The sequence below is a fragment of the Cyphomyrmex costatus genome, unplaced genomic scaffold, assembly GCF_001594065.2.
Source record: "Cyphomyrmex costatus isolate MS0001 unplaced genomic scaffold, Ccosl1.0 scaffold960, whole genome shotgun sequence".
Taxonomy (NCBI): domain Eukaryota; kingdom Metazoa; phylum Arthropoda; class Insecta; order Hymenoptera; family Formicidae; genus Cyphomyrmex; species Cyphomyrmex costatus.
In genome coordinates, this window is record NW_017280551.1 from 205,202 (window position 1) to 220,111 (window position 14,910).

The 14,910-nt window shown below is 35.2% G+C and overlaps 1 protein-coding gene across 1 annotated transcript; it reads right to left on the bottom strand.

The window, feature by feature from the left end:
• Positions 1 to 10,064: 10,064 nt before the first annotated feature.
• On the bottom strand, positions 10,065 to 12,218 carry nesd (SHC binding and spindle associated nessun dorma). The gene is made up of 4 exons (XM_018550167.1): positions 11,099 to 12,218; positions 10,813 to 11,017; positions 10,453 to 10,728; positions 10,065 to 10,383 (listed from the first exon to the last, which is right to left on the bottom strand). Exons 1-4 carry the CDS (start codon positions 12,013 to 12,015, stop codon positions 10,099 to 10,101), a joined length of 1,683 nt encoding a protein of 560 aa, XP_018405669.1. The 5' UTR covers positions 12,016 to 12,218; the 3' UTR covers positions 10,065 to 10,098.
• Positions 12,219 to 14,910: the final 2,692 nt, after the last annotated feature.

The following is a 14,910-nucleotide window of genomic DNA, read 5'->3' on the forward strand; positions in this document are numbered from 1 at the left end:
ACCAGATGCGAAATAGCCTGTGAATATATCGCGTCTGCAATTTATCGAGCTCTAAATGCAAGTGTAGACAGTCGTTTTTTCGATTATCGCGGACGGATCATAATGCACGAACGACAAAGCTGGTGGTACGATCGAGCTCTTAAATTCGGTTCGCTGTGCAGGTAATTACGTTCCTCGCGACAGGTGCGTACGTATCTCATTCTGGACGCTTACACCGTAACAAAATTGCGCTGTTTACGATTGCCGCGCAAGCGTCATTATAACGATGAGAAACGCGAGCTTTACCGCGTTTTACTGGCCACTAAATAATCTATTTCTCTCGCGTTTACACGTGCTGCATCCCGGCAGAGAGAGAGTGTGTGCGTGCGTGAATGCGTGTGCCTCTTCGAGACGAGACATCGTACATCCACGGAGCTAAAACCCGAAATAAACCGCAGCTGGAGCTGCCTAGATCCCAATTCCTTTGCCGCCAGCAACAACCGCTTTTATTGATCTATCGTCCGCCAATTTCATCATTGCATCGGAATATTCGAAAAATTCCATCGTAAACGTCGCCGCTTTGCGATAACGGGTTTATGCACCGTAAATGTCTGACATTAATCATTCGCGTCTTAAGTTAGTTAATCATCTTCGCTATCGAGGGACAGGCTAGTAAACGTGGAAAATATGAGGACGATGAGAATTCCTCAGCGAATTCAGAATCTATCATGTCTTTTTCAGGTGGAAATATTATTGCGTCTCGAGATCACTTTTAGATGCTATAACAATAGAGTTGATTTTGGCGTGTATTTTTATGCCACGGATTATCGAAAGCGCGGTACAAATATTTCGTGATTTACGATCCGATAGTTAAATGGCAAGTCAGCTTGAGGCATGATATTTCACAGCCAAGCGAATTTTCTCAGCGCCGCTAGGCAAGTTAATTTAATCTTAAAAGCAAGCTAAATCACGTGACATACATACCTGTCGTCGTGCTGATTAATAGAGCGAACGATATATATGATGCGTTGTAATTCGCTTGCATCGTTCACATAATAGCCAACTGCCTACGCACGTCAAGAGATTTTCAAATCACTCTTAACATTAATTCTTAAGAAATTGTGTCAAATACTATTTTACATAGCTCTTTACTTGTGTCTGATATTTCTAAATATTATAGGATTTTCGCTTTTTAATCTACCTGGATACACTAAAAGATTTTTTTTATGAATAACCATAATTTTATTGCTATGTGAATTATGAACATTTTGTTATGTTTCAATTAAAAAATTGTGTTGTTGATTAAAATAACAAACTTTCAATTAGAACACAATTCTTTAATTAAAACGTAACACTCTGCAATGTTGGTAATCCACAACAAAATTATGGTTGTTTGTATCAAACATTTCTCTCAATATGTAACAAAGCAAAATAAATATCTTTCACTACACTGAGAAAAAATATAGTCAATTTTAATAAATATTTAGTTCAATATACTGCCAACTAAACATTGATTTACAGTAAATAAATATTTGTTCAATAAAAAGAATGATTGTCAAATTAGTGGTTCTAAACCAAATAAATATATCTCTATAGTTAATAAATATTTAGTTTGCAGTATTCAACCAAATATTTATTACAATCAATTATATATTTTTTTAGTGTATACTGAAAGAAATGTTTTATATGGTATGTCACAGACAAAAACTTTCTTACCATTTAATTAAAAAATTTTGTCGTTCTAATCAATTAAAAGTGTGTTTAGAATAACCAAATTTTAATTAGGGCAACAAAATGTTTAAATTAAAAAGTAAGAAAGTTTTTGTAAGTCACATACCATACAAAACACTCCTCGCAGTATATAGGATGAAAAATACTAATCTCACGATTATTCGCAAGATAAGAAATCAAGTTAATTTGACAAATGTTCGTCGTGATAGTCAGACGAAGCGAAAGGCGCGCTAAAATACCAAATCCAATTAAATCTCGATGAATCGAGTGACTCGGCGTATTTTAATTGCTAGAAGCCAAACAAAAGCACACGCCATAGCCGCGACGTGTTGCAGCTTCGCTTATTTTATCATCGAAAACGTGACGTAGCGGTCGGTATAATTTTTAATTTTCGATACACCGTGCACAGATAGAATTCATCAGACCGCGTTCGTTGCTTATCAAAATTTGACCAGAACACGTGTCGCCGCCGAACGAGTCAAACAAAACCAGGAATGTATATATTTAGTACGGCGAACAGGTGATATGACACGACGACGCTTCGACAGCCGCGTTCATCATTAATACGACGCAACATAGCGAAGAATAAACGATTCGCTGAGCTTGCAAATGCGTGCATCCTCTGTCGCTATTCCTCTCACTGTCTCCGTTTTTCGCTCTTTTCTCGCTTGTGCCTTGTTACCTGCCAGCAGGACACACAATTATGAGTTTTGGCAGCGTCAAGTCGTCCCGCTTTTAATCGGTCCGTTTGGAAAATCTCCATGCGTTGTTTAAAGGCAGAATTATGACCGACGCGGCGGTGGCTGGCAAAGATCAAAAAGCGACGACAATTTTCGCGCAATGTTCCCCGGGAAAGGAATCCATTATCTCTCTCGTAACATACTTTGGCATGGGTAGATAGAAAAAGCAGACCCTCATTAAGAAACAACTGCAAAGGAACGCGCGTGGAGCGCTAATGAGGAAATTTAGAGCGAGCGAGGAAAAGAGGAAAGGCAAACTCGACTGTGCTCTCCGTCTCGGTCGACGTGTAGAAAAAAAAAGGAACAGAACGTTTCAGGTTCGGCGGAAGTGGGCGAGAACAGTAACTCGCAATACGGTCCCGTCGATGCCTTTGACCAGCACACATACATACATACATATGGTACATACATACGTATGTATACACCTTTACGCGGGATGTTATTTGCAGCCGCGAGGCAACCGTTTTCTGGTCCTCTCGAATGATTGATCGTTTTCACCGTTATATATCTTCTTCGTCTCTCATATTTTGTTTCAACATTTCGCCCTTTCAACCCTGCATCTAGTTTTTATATAGTTATTCGCGTGTTAATTAGACACATGATTCTGTCGCGTAATCTTGATAAAAAACTTTCGTATACATATAAGAACGTAATACATATACATAACATATATACAAGTAAACATATTTAATTATATACGAAATATGTTCATATATCTTTCTTTTATAAAATTATTGTTTGGTACAAGAAAAGTAATAATAATAATAAGAAAATAAAAAATAGTTAAAAAGATAATTTCCGTATTGTTTTTTTTTTTTTTTTACAAAAAATCAAGTTTGAACAAATGCGAAAAATCTGCCCATAAATAATGATATGTATATAATGATTTATATATGTATATATTATTATTAAAGTTAAAATCAATATATACCCAATAAACATATCAACTAACAATAATCAATATCGTAATTTCACTGTTAATTAGTGTTTACTGAATGTGATAAACTATTCATTTTGCCTGAAAAAAATATTCTTCATTGTAATTGCAATGTTGCAGTCGACAAAAGATGAAATCTTTAAGCAACGTTAATGAGCATCCACGTGGCCTATTACTCCGCGACCTGCAGCCCTCTCGTCCACATAAATTTTCTCGCACTTGAACGGTTTCACCTGCCTTGTATAACAGTCCGACTATTCTTATCGGACGTGCATTCGTTTCCCACGCGCACGAACAGACTACTATCTCGGACTATTTTTGCTTTTTTGCTCAACTTTGCAACTCGAGCGAGGATATTTTCGGAAGTACTGCCGCGCGACACATTGTACGCGTTCAGTAGCAACATTTTATCTTGGTGCTATCGGGCACCACGACACGACGGTGCTTGCAAACGAGCGACACGCGACCTAACAAGTAACCAGGAGACACAGAGATGGTGCTGTATAGATATTCCGAATAACATGTAGGGACGTGCGATCGTGACCTGACCGGAGGATATGCATTATGCACGAATAACTCATAATCGACAATGTTACGAAATGATTTAGAAGATCCCGCTGTCAAACGTCGTCAGCCTCTCCTCAAGAAGAATTGAAATTCACAGGTATTGTTTGAAGTTTAAACGACCTGTTACTACAGTGACATGCATGATGACGTATACGTTTCCACGCTAAATATATAAAATCTCTACACCGTGATATCTTTTGTCTCTGCGTAAAATATGAATTTATTTTTTTTTTCCACTGTTATACACTAATCGCATTCAGTTTCACGCGGAAAATCCTGTTTCACGGGTAATTCTATTGTATAACATGACAATCATTCATATACCGCGATAGAGAGACTTATCGCGGTAATAATTCAACCACGATTTTGCGCCCTACACCGGAGACGAGTATTTCAGAAACGAGCGATTATGACGTGGGTATCTTTGAATAATATATTTTGCTAAAGCTTCCCGAGCGAGACGTACATCTCACACGTAAAGCGGAAAGCAATCAGGTATTAAAGCGTTTGTGTAGCATAGTATCGGACTTCGCTGCATCCGACGAGAAAGAGAGGGAACGCACGAGGACCCCTCGCAACTAAAAGAAAAATGTAGAGCGGAATAATTTAATCTGCCGCCATGTGATCGACCGTAAAATCGTGCTTTAAAATCGTCCCCCGTACTTTTTTTTATCGTTCCACGTTTTGTAGCAAAACAACGATCGACATCGATCGGAAGCCAATCGAAAGCTTCTCTAGTCCCACGACAATTGCCAACACGTAGGCCTTATTTGCTAAATACGTTATAACATCATGTGTTTTACGCATAACTTTTAGGTCACGCACAGTATGTCCAGTTGTGTTTGAATAAGTAAATGTCTCAAGATTCGAACGTGCAAAAACTTTTACATTATCGCGAGTATATAATTTTTATTAGATTAACATGCAGTACATGCCTGCAGATTAATCGAAATTATATTAGACATATCAAAAGAGAGAGAGAGAGAGAGAAAGAGAGAGAGAGAGAGAGAGAAATCGATTTTCAATCATTCCGCTGTTATATACATATATATAACATATTGAGAAAGAGAGAGAGAAAGAGATAATGTGTTTTGTAAAACTTCTTTCATAACATATACAATAAAATAATTTTAGTTTCCACATCGCAAAAGCAAAAAAAAACAAATTAAATGTAATGAAAATTTTCCATAAAATAATCACGACAGAAAAACAAACATAAAATATTAAATCGAATGTTTTTAATAATATAAATTCAATTAACAAATATAATAATTTTAACCGAGTTGTATATTTGGGGAAAAAAAACGAATATTTTTTTAATTCAGCAAACTAAATCGAGAAGTTTCGATTCGCTTGAGAATTACATGTCACCATAATAAATTATATGTTACCGTAGTAAGTAAATTACACATGTGTAATAAATTACACGTTATTCTCCGCAACGTAGCAACTTAAAAAGAAATGAATCGCAACTTTGTTTTTACGGAGATACTGTTTAAGCCAGCATAGCATGTGATTACGATATTCTGGTAATATTAAAAAAATATGTAGTCGGTTTTTGCGAATTATCTTGCAATCTCTTGTCAAACTGCTGTGTAAAAGCTCTATATGAAAACTGGTCGCGGTGATTGAATGTTGCACTCACCTCTTCGTCAGAAGGCGGTTCCTCATAATCCGAGAATGTATTCTTGAAGACGAAAATGCAGTCCGATGGCTCGAGGTGACGCGTGTTGCCGAATTGCGTTTGTCCATCGACGGACTGCGTCAATGCAGTCATCTCCACCATGTCGTGAGACGTGTCTCTCAACGATGATGTCGCTGTGTAGTTACACTTAGCTTTATAATCGTTTCTATCTGTCGGCACAGCAATTTGGACGCGTAACCACAGAAAACTACAAAACAACACAGAAAATTAAATATTTTTAGCATCTTCGATATTTCAAGATCATACATTATTCTTTGAGTGACCGACAACTGACATTACGATGTCGATACATTAACCGATATAAAACCGAATCTAAATCAAACATATAGAAGCGCAAAGATGAATGAATAATTTGCAAAGTGACCGACGACTGACATTATAAAGTCAATACATTTAAACTTTCTATAATAAATATATTGAGAAAACAATATATTAATTTTAATAAATATTTATTCAAATAGTGCCAGTTAAATGTTTATTATAAACAATTTATTTATTAAACAAATGTTATTTATTATATTTATTTGGATAAAACTTTCATTTTGTACAAAAACCACGAATTAAATTTAAGTATCATATATTTCTTTTTTTATTTAACAAATATTTATGTTCTGTGTAAATAAATATTACATCAGTACTACTCAGACAATTATTCATTAAAATTAAGTACATACTAGAGATCCTATAATAGATCTGGCCACTGATAAACTTTTTATTAACCCATCGTTTTTATAAACTTTAGTTATAGTTAAAAAGAATAGAAGAGTATAAATTTGAATAAGATATAGTGTATATAAAAAGAATAATATATATCCTTTAATCTTTCGACTCCGTCAAAAATAGATTGGTCACCATATATAAAAAAAAGTTGAAGGAAAAAGTGTACGTGAGCAGCGAATTCTTAAATACCATTCGGGTCACCGAAAAGAAAAAGATAAAAACAGATTATAGCTTAGTGATATTAACAGTTAATTTATTATTCACAAGCGCGCGACAAATAATTGTACCCGATTGGATTCACTCGCTTTGAAAGAATGTCATGTAATCGGTATCGATAAAAATCAAACTCTACGTAATGTTTTATTGGTTCTCGGAGTCAACCGGAGAATTCCTATTAACCGAATCGTGACTGTGTCTCTCGGCGTCAGCTGATCGACTCTATGTATGCTTGATCTCACGCTCGCTTCTTTGTTCGCGTCTTTCTCGCGTGTATGTTTATCGGTCGTCGTCGTTATATTTAAAATAATAAATTATATTACAACACTTGCTAATAATGATCTTCTTGTATAATTATAATGCAGATTTTATAAAATACAGTTTATAAATACAATTCCTATTCTCACTGGTCTAGCCTTTACCTTCATATCCATAGCCAATATAAAGAAAAGGATGAAAAATCGTCATAAAAACTATACAAGTTTAAAAGGCTATTGTCTTCGTAAATAAACGTATCTGCTTGTCAAGTGTATGTATTGTCTGTGTGTTATTCTCACGACGACTAATTTTCGCGTATTTACTTCTCTGTGACGATGCAATCGCCATATACCCTTTCTTCCTTTTTACTCTTCTTTTGATAAAATTATTCGTGGCCACACAGACTCTGTTATAGAGCCTCTAATATATACAGTTCCAGCACTGGAATTCGGTAACTCTTAGACTCGGTTTCACATGATTACCTACAAAAGATTAAAGAAATTCATGAATGAATTTTATTGATGAATGTCTCTTGATAACCTTTAGTCTTTAGGTAATCATGTTGTGAGAACGAGCCTAAGAATTACAGAATCCCAGGCAATTATAGGTATTATGAAAACGAGCATTAACGTCAGTATTGGCATCTTTATATTATACTATAATTGCGCAAAAATACATTTATTATGTATAATAGAAAAGCCGCGCAATGATAATGTGGTGTATTCTTTTAAATCATCCAATCAGATTTTAAATCTAGAAGAATACATCAATAATAACGAGCGCTCACTCATCTGTTGAGTCTGCTGAACACAGCTATTGTCACTACAATAATGCTCGTGTAACGCTACGCATTGGAGAGTGAGGCTGGTGTCCCATGAGCGGAAATCAACGGAAATCAACGGACAGCGGAACGGAACGACGAGACTAATCGTAAAAAAGAAAGCAAAGTAATGACTATACAGAGTCGTGATTGGTCGCGCTGTTCCGTTTCGCTGTAAATTTCCGTTCATATAGGATTGTACATATAGGATGCTAGCCTGAGGATACGAGAATTACATTTCAGCCAATTAAAACGGATTAATATTAAAATTGTCTTTGATTGGTCAAATTCTAATCTTCAATTCGCAATCCAATGCGTAGTGATGAACGCGAGAATGACATTTAATTTCTACCGTCGCGCAAAACTCGAACACTCGTCGTTTTTATTACGTGTGTCGCCTGCCTTAAGCCATGAATATGCATCGCGTCCGTGCGATACATCACGAGTACGCAGTCCGCGTTTAGCGCACTGCCAACGACAGCTCGCTCCCCTTCCTCCTCCCTTCTATACCTCGTCGCCTCCTCGCCGGCCGCGATTAATCACCCCGCCTCAATATCAAAGCGTGACGGCGGCGCGGTTTTATCTCGCTCGACGACGGAAAACGCGATTAATCATTAGCAGCGAGAGACGAAGCGAGACACGGAGAATCGGCGTGTGCGATCGATGCGCTCGGGCGCGTTGGCGCGAATGACGTTTCATTCATACGTGCCGAGTGCACGTGTCAACAACGCGCGCGCGAGCACATGGCCAATGCACGCGGTGAGAGGTGAAGAAAAGAGGAAACGGCGTACCTTCCGGCGACACTTGTGAATGTGGATCGGTTCGCGAGGAACGTATAAAAGTCAACAAAAATCAAAACGACTTTACTTCGATTCTTAACGTCAATAAACAGTCAAATTTTGTAGTCCAAAATCATCATTTTGATTTTCATGACGTCAAAATAAAGTCATTTTGACTTTCTCGTGAGTTGGTACGTTGAGAAAACAAGCCGGCGGCACACGTGGATTACGATTCGTAAAGGACCGGCCGGCGCGGCGGCCCTTTTCCCTTTTTCCCGAAAGACGCGCAACACGCATGCGAATTGCGACGCGAATCCACAATATCCATATGCCATGTGATGCCACGCGAGCGAGTTCGAACGTCTTCCAGGTTTCTCCTCGCTGCGACCGTGAAGTTCGTGGGGCTCGGTAAACGTCCAGTATGATCCGATGCAGACCGAGGGAGATTCCAGAGACAATTTTACCAGTAATGCGAGACAAAAAATACTCACGTTTATCAACGTGAGAGCAAAGCATCCGATTCGATGATCTGTGTGGACGAGGTTATGATATGGATATACGCGCGAATCACCATGAATTCCGCCTCGGAGTAATCAGGTGCGAGCGAGTTAACGCGGTAAGTTCGTGATGGACGTGACGAGTTGATATCACCTTTATCGAAATTTGCTATCTTAGAACTGTCCAGTACATAACCCGATTCCCGATATGTATTTCAATACGCGAAACGTTCCGGAGCGACCGGAGCCGGAGCACTGAACCGACTAATCTTTCATAGTAGCGACATCTGTTGTGAGAAGTAAGTTACAATGTATGTAAGGATAGTTCGATCTGTCGATACCTTATCACTCGGAAAAGAATACCAATTGATAATAAATGTTTCGTAATGCCCCTCTCCAATTTTCCTGTATATAATTTTGTAAATTTTTGTACACATTATCGTGTATAGGATATATTCTAAGAAAAAAAATCGTTATTTCAATCCTGTTTTCTTTTTTTTTTTTAATTTTAAATTTTTCCTATATCTACATAAAAATAAAAAAGGCATGAATATTGAATCCCTATTTTCTGCTATGAAATAATTACGCCCTTATTGTTTAATAATATTAAACAAAAATTAAATGACTACATGTTAGAGCTCGGACACAATAAAACGAATAAGGAATAAAACACACAGACAATAGATTTCAACGTATTAGAAATTATTCTGTATTGATGCATGGTTTCTGATAGAAATCTATTGCTTGATATTGTTTGATATTCCCTGTTTCTATGCCTTATTCCTGCTGAAACAATATCTCTTGCTGAAAAGCACCAATAACATAAATAAAATATATAAAAAATTATATGTACATGTATAAAGTTTTACATTCTATATACACATTAATTTAAAAAATAATTATATAAATATATATCATTTTTTAATAATAAAAAATTTTCATGGAACTTGAAGGCGAGACGGAAAATTATTCGTAACTAGGTTACTATATATATATATAGAGATATATTTTCGTAAAAAAATATTCGAAAGCTTATATATAAAATTCGTTTTTATAAATATACCAATACGTTTGCACTTTGTATCAAAAGAGTAATGATGATTTTAAGAAAAATTTATAATAATGCGACACACAGAAATATTGCGAAACTCATAACTCCATAGCTTCTTTACATGCTGATTCTTCTGTAGTATTAATTTGTCTATGTACAAGAGCAGCAGTATCTTTTGGTCTTAATGTAATACTCCCTTTATGATTATTGAAAAATTTACATTCATTTAAAGAGACATTTTTAAGAGACACATTGCTCAATTCGTTTTCCACCTCTACAATTTCTGAACGATTTACTTTTTCAGTTTCTATCACTACAGCCTGTCCAGTCTCAATATTTTCAAATGAGCACTTGGTTGCGGTAAAACGTGCATTGTCATTCAGCTAAAAAAGTTATACACATTTATTCCAAAGAGTCATATTGCAATCAAGACTATTGCAAAGTAACCTTACCCGTACACCCTCGCAGCAATTTTCAAATTGACAATTATTCATAACAACTTCACCAGTTCCATAAATAATGATCGCTGTGCCTAATCCTTGGAAAATTGTATTTTCAAGTACTAATTTCGCTCCTGGCATAACAACTGCACCCCATTTAGCACTACTATTTGCAGTGATATTAGAGAGACGTATTTTAGAACCAGTTACAAGTACAGTACAGTCCTTTCTGATAATTATGCCTGCCTGAAGTGTTCCCAAGTCGATGCAGACATTCTTCAGCAATATCTATTGGGTTTTATAAATAAATTAACATCAGAAACATCAGAAACATTAACAAGAAATATATTACTGAGTTGAAACATACAATACCTCATTGCCGCATAAATCAAACAAAGATGACGACATATTTGGGTCATGTGGAGAAATTATAGTGTCCTCTGTATTAGAAATTCCTATAATTGTACCTCCTTCTTGTAATCCAGTGGAACCCTTAATTGAATAGTTTCCTTCACCTAGTAAAATAGTATCACCTGTCTCGAATGTATCCATAACATCATCCAGATATCCACATATTCTAAAATATAAACAATATAAAAATTATAATGATTTTTTCACTTTTCCTACAACCTTTTTGCTCAATAAAATCGATATGTACTTAATAGGTGCATCCTTAGGCAACATCGTTTGAATTTTATTAGAAAATTCCTGGAGTTCTTTGACAACGCCACCCTGCCATACAAAATAATACGAGCTTGTCTTATTTTCATTATCGCTGTGCCTTTTTCTTCTGTTATAAGATTGATTCTTCCCAAGCAATCCTCTCAATGAAGGATTCTCCAATAAATCCATCTCTGCTTTAATCTGCTGAAGTCGAAAGTGAAGCTTCATCAAGGTACATGTTTCTTGTGCTAACTCTTCAGGCACATCATCTTCCTGGAAATCTTCAGGTAACAAAGCTTCATATGTTGAAATCTTTTTCTGTATCTCCTTTCCTTCACTGATTAATGATTTAATAATGTCACACGTTTCCTTATTGATAATTCCATTATTCATGTCAAAGTATAATCTGATCCTACGTTCCAGATGCTGCTCCACCCAATCAATATTGTCATCCTCGTCCTCATCCCACGGCATCCACAGGTGATTGTAGAAAAACCGTAATCGATCCACGCAATGTGCTGTACCTATTATATCCAAGCTATGGTTTTTCTGTTCAATGGTAGGATACAATTCCACCAGCGATACTTCATGCTTCTCAGGCAAATGTATGTCATCCTGAACAGCCGTGATCTTCACCAAGGCGTTCAACACTGGGAAGTCCATCCCTAGCACTTCTACCATGACGATCGTTGGATAACGGATACTATAGTCCTCACACGTTGTACGCGATATCTTCCATAATGCCTGCCAACCGACCGGCTCGATAACGAGCTCCACGTCGCAGACCCATTCCGTCCGAATGCTTGAAGCGGGTACTATTCTTCCTTGCGCGGATAGTATGTTGGTATACTCCTCCAATCTCTCGGCGAGGGTTTTATCGTGGAAGGTGTATACATTCGTATACTCGCCCATTTTACATATGTTTACACACAATTGTGTTTACGAAATTGTCCAGGTGATTCCAAGTCTCTAATGTTGCTAATACGTGTTAGGTGTATGTTTAAAAACCAAATTTTTTCGAAAATCACAAGTATCACAACTTACAATCACAATCCGAAGCGACACCGAAGAGACGCCATAAAAAACGAACATTCACGTTCACACTTCACAATGCAGACAAGCCCGTCAATGGATGATGACTCAATGGATAATAGTAGAGCACCGATCGATTATCGATAATTAGGAGACCGACTATTTATCTTTGAATTATTAGAATTATAAAAGTGAAAATAACAAAAGTGAGCATATTCACGATGTAAGAATGTAATATTGGCGAAAAGAGCCGGAAATCAACAACACAGCGCAAACTTCATGCCAATCATGCCGTGCTCGCACATGATCCTAACCTCAAATGTAGAAATTTTGATTTGTTTCAACCAGAGGTCTGAGAGCAGCCATGCCCGAGATTTAGCTGTCACTTTATTTTGAAGCGTCTATGTCCACAAAACGTGGACATTGAACTATGTAGCCAATGTCCATGATTTTTGGTTCGAATCTTCCCTATGTCGATCGACAAACAATCAATCGATTGTTTGTCTTTGTCTGTCTAATGGACTGATAATCATGGACATAGGGAAAATTTGAACCAAAAAATCATAGACATAAAAAAATCTTTATGCTAATTTTACTTTACATATTTAATTTGATTAATCTTTTAACAACAAATATGTATATCTTAGAATTCTTATTAAAATCGATTATTTTACAAACGTTTTTGAAGGCCAAAGTACTCAAACAAATTAATCTAAACAATTATATCAAAATTTTATTAAGAACTTTTCTAAAAGAACGGTGGTTAAAAAACCGAAACATTGTTGTAAATAGGTAGTAAAGTATGTAAAATAACATTATAATTACTTTATACGCATACAATATATGAACATAAATTTTATCCACGTTAAAAAAAAAGAAAAGAATGCATTATATTTAAATGTGTGTACGTGCAATATAAAACCCTGCTCATATATTTAAATTAAAAGTATGTATAAGATACAATTTTATAAACTACAACAACCAATCATTTCAGCAATAAAAACGATTACATAATTAAAATTGACGAATATTAAACATCAATTTTGATTACCTTGATACATAAAAATGTCTCTTATGATGCCATTAACGGAATCTCCAATCCACAGATACAAAGAATCTTTTTCATCTTTATTACTTAGCAATTAAAATTATAGTATCACTGACTTTGGCAACAAAATTATGAAACTTGAAGCTGTATAGCAACTCTACTCCAGATCTTTTTTTGTTACATTTGCTATCATTTATACATAATCAATAATTAAAGTTGAAAACTTAATAGAGATCTGTATGTGTCTTAAACTCTTCCTGAAATCTTCTTTCAATTCCAGGTAAAATTATATTGTTTGGAATTAGATTAAAACTAAAATATACTGCTTTTCCAAACTTCATGCTTAATCTCTTACAATTAGCCATATTTGTAGATGTAGCATCTGCTATAAAACCGCTAAGTTCGTTCGCGTTGTTTGCACATTTTGCACTCAGCATTCTCGCTTCCTTTTTCTTCAACACACAATTATATGTATATTTATCTCGTATTAAGTGCAAAGATTTTGAAGATTTCAAGCAACGCGAACAAGTCTTATAATTTTGGTTGCAATAGGCTGTCTCTCAAAACTTGATGTGAGAGCAAAAGACAAGTCTTTCATGCTACCATTAATGGAATCTCCAATCCACAGATATAAAGAATCTTTCATTCTTATTAACTGCAATTAATATTAGTAGTCACTGACTTTGGCAACAAAATTATAAAATCTGAAGCTGCATGGTAGTAATTCTACTCCGGATCTATTCTCTGTTGCACTTGCCATCATTAATGCATTTAGTCCTCTTTTACCTATAATCATAAAATTTCAAAATATATCAGAAAGAATAAAAAACATTGCAGTCTATTTAAAGAACAATATACGTTGATATATTAATATTAAAATTATATACTCTGAAAAACAATTAACATTTTAATATTTGGAAAAATTTTAAGTTTATGTATTCAAATATCCTTTTTAATAATAAGTTATTTTTAAACAATAAAATATATACAATAAATATCTAGAGTTAACAAGCAAAAATAATAAATAACCTAAACGACAATCTTGATTTGCGGTTGAAGTATACAAAATTTAACTGACTTCCAAATTGAATAGCTTTAAGCCAAGTAGTTAGATTTAACAAATTGTGTGTGTGTGTGTGTGTATTTTAATATATCATGTATCATGTACCTTGATGCTGTCATGACAGACTCATCCAAACTTAAAACAGATTTTAGGGTATTCATCTAGAAGAGGTGCCTTATTATCTCCGATTTTAATGACATTAGTCTCGTTCAAGATGTTTTTAGACAAAACAAAAAACCTAGCACAAAAAAGAATAATTATTTAGAAGAGATACCTCACCCCAATTTTGATGAAATTAATCTCATTCAATGCGTTTTTGCATGAAAAAAAAGAATCAGTCAGAAATAAATTCTGTCCTACGAATTCTTCTGTCCGGTTATACTAGAAAGTTCCTGAGCGATGTGTTAACTAATGTTATTAACATTATTAAAGTTTGCATTATATAAGATAGAAAAATATACCGTTTCACAATCTAAAATAATGCAATCTAAATAATGTTAATAAAATTAGTTAACACAATGTTCAGAAACTCTTTCAACACAATTTGCATTTAGATTAATATAAAAAAGTTGTCTAATATTATTAAAAATACTTTTATTTTTATTAATATTTATATAATAAATACATATGTTTTATACATTTTTCAAATATTACTATAAAAGTT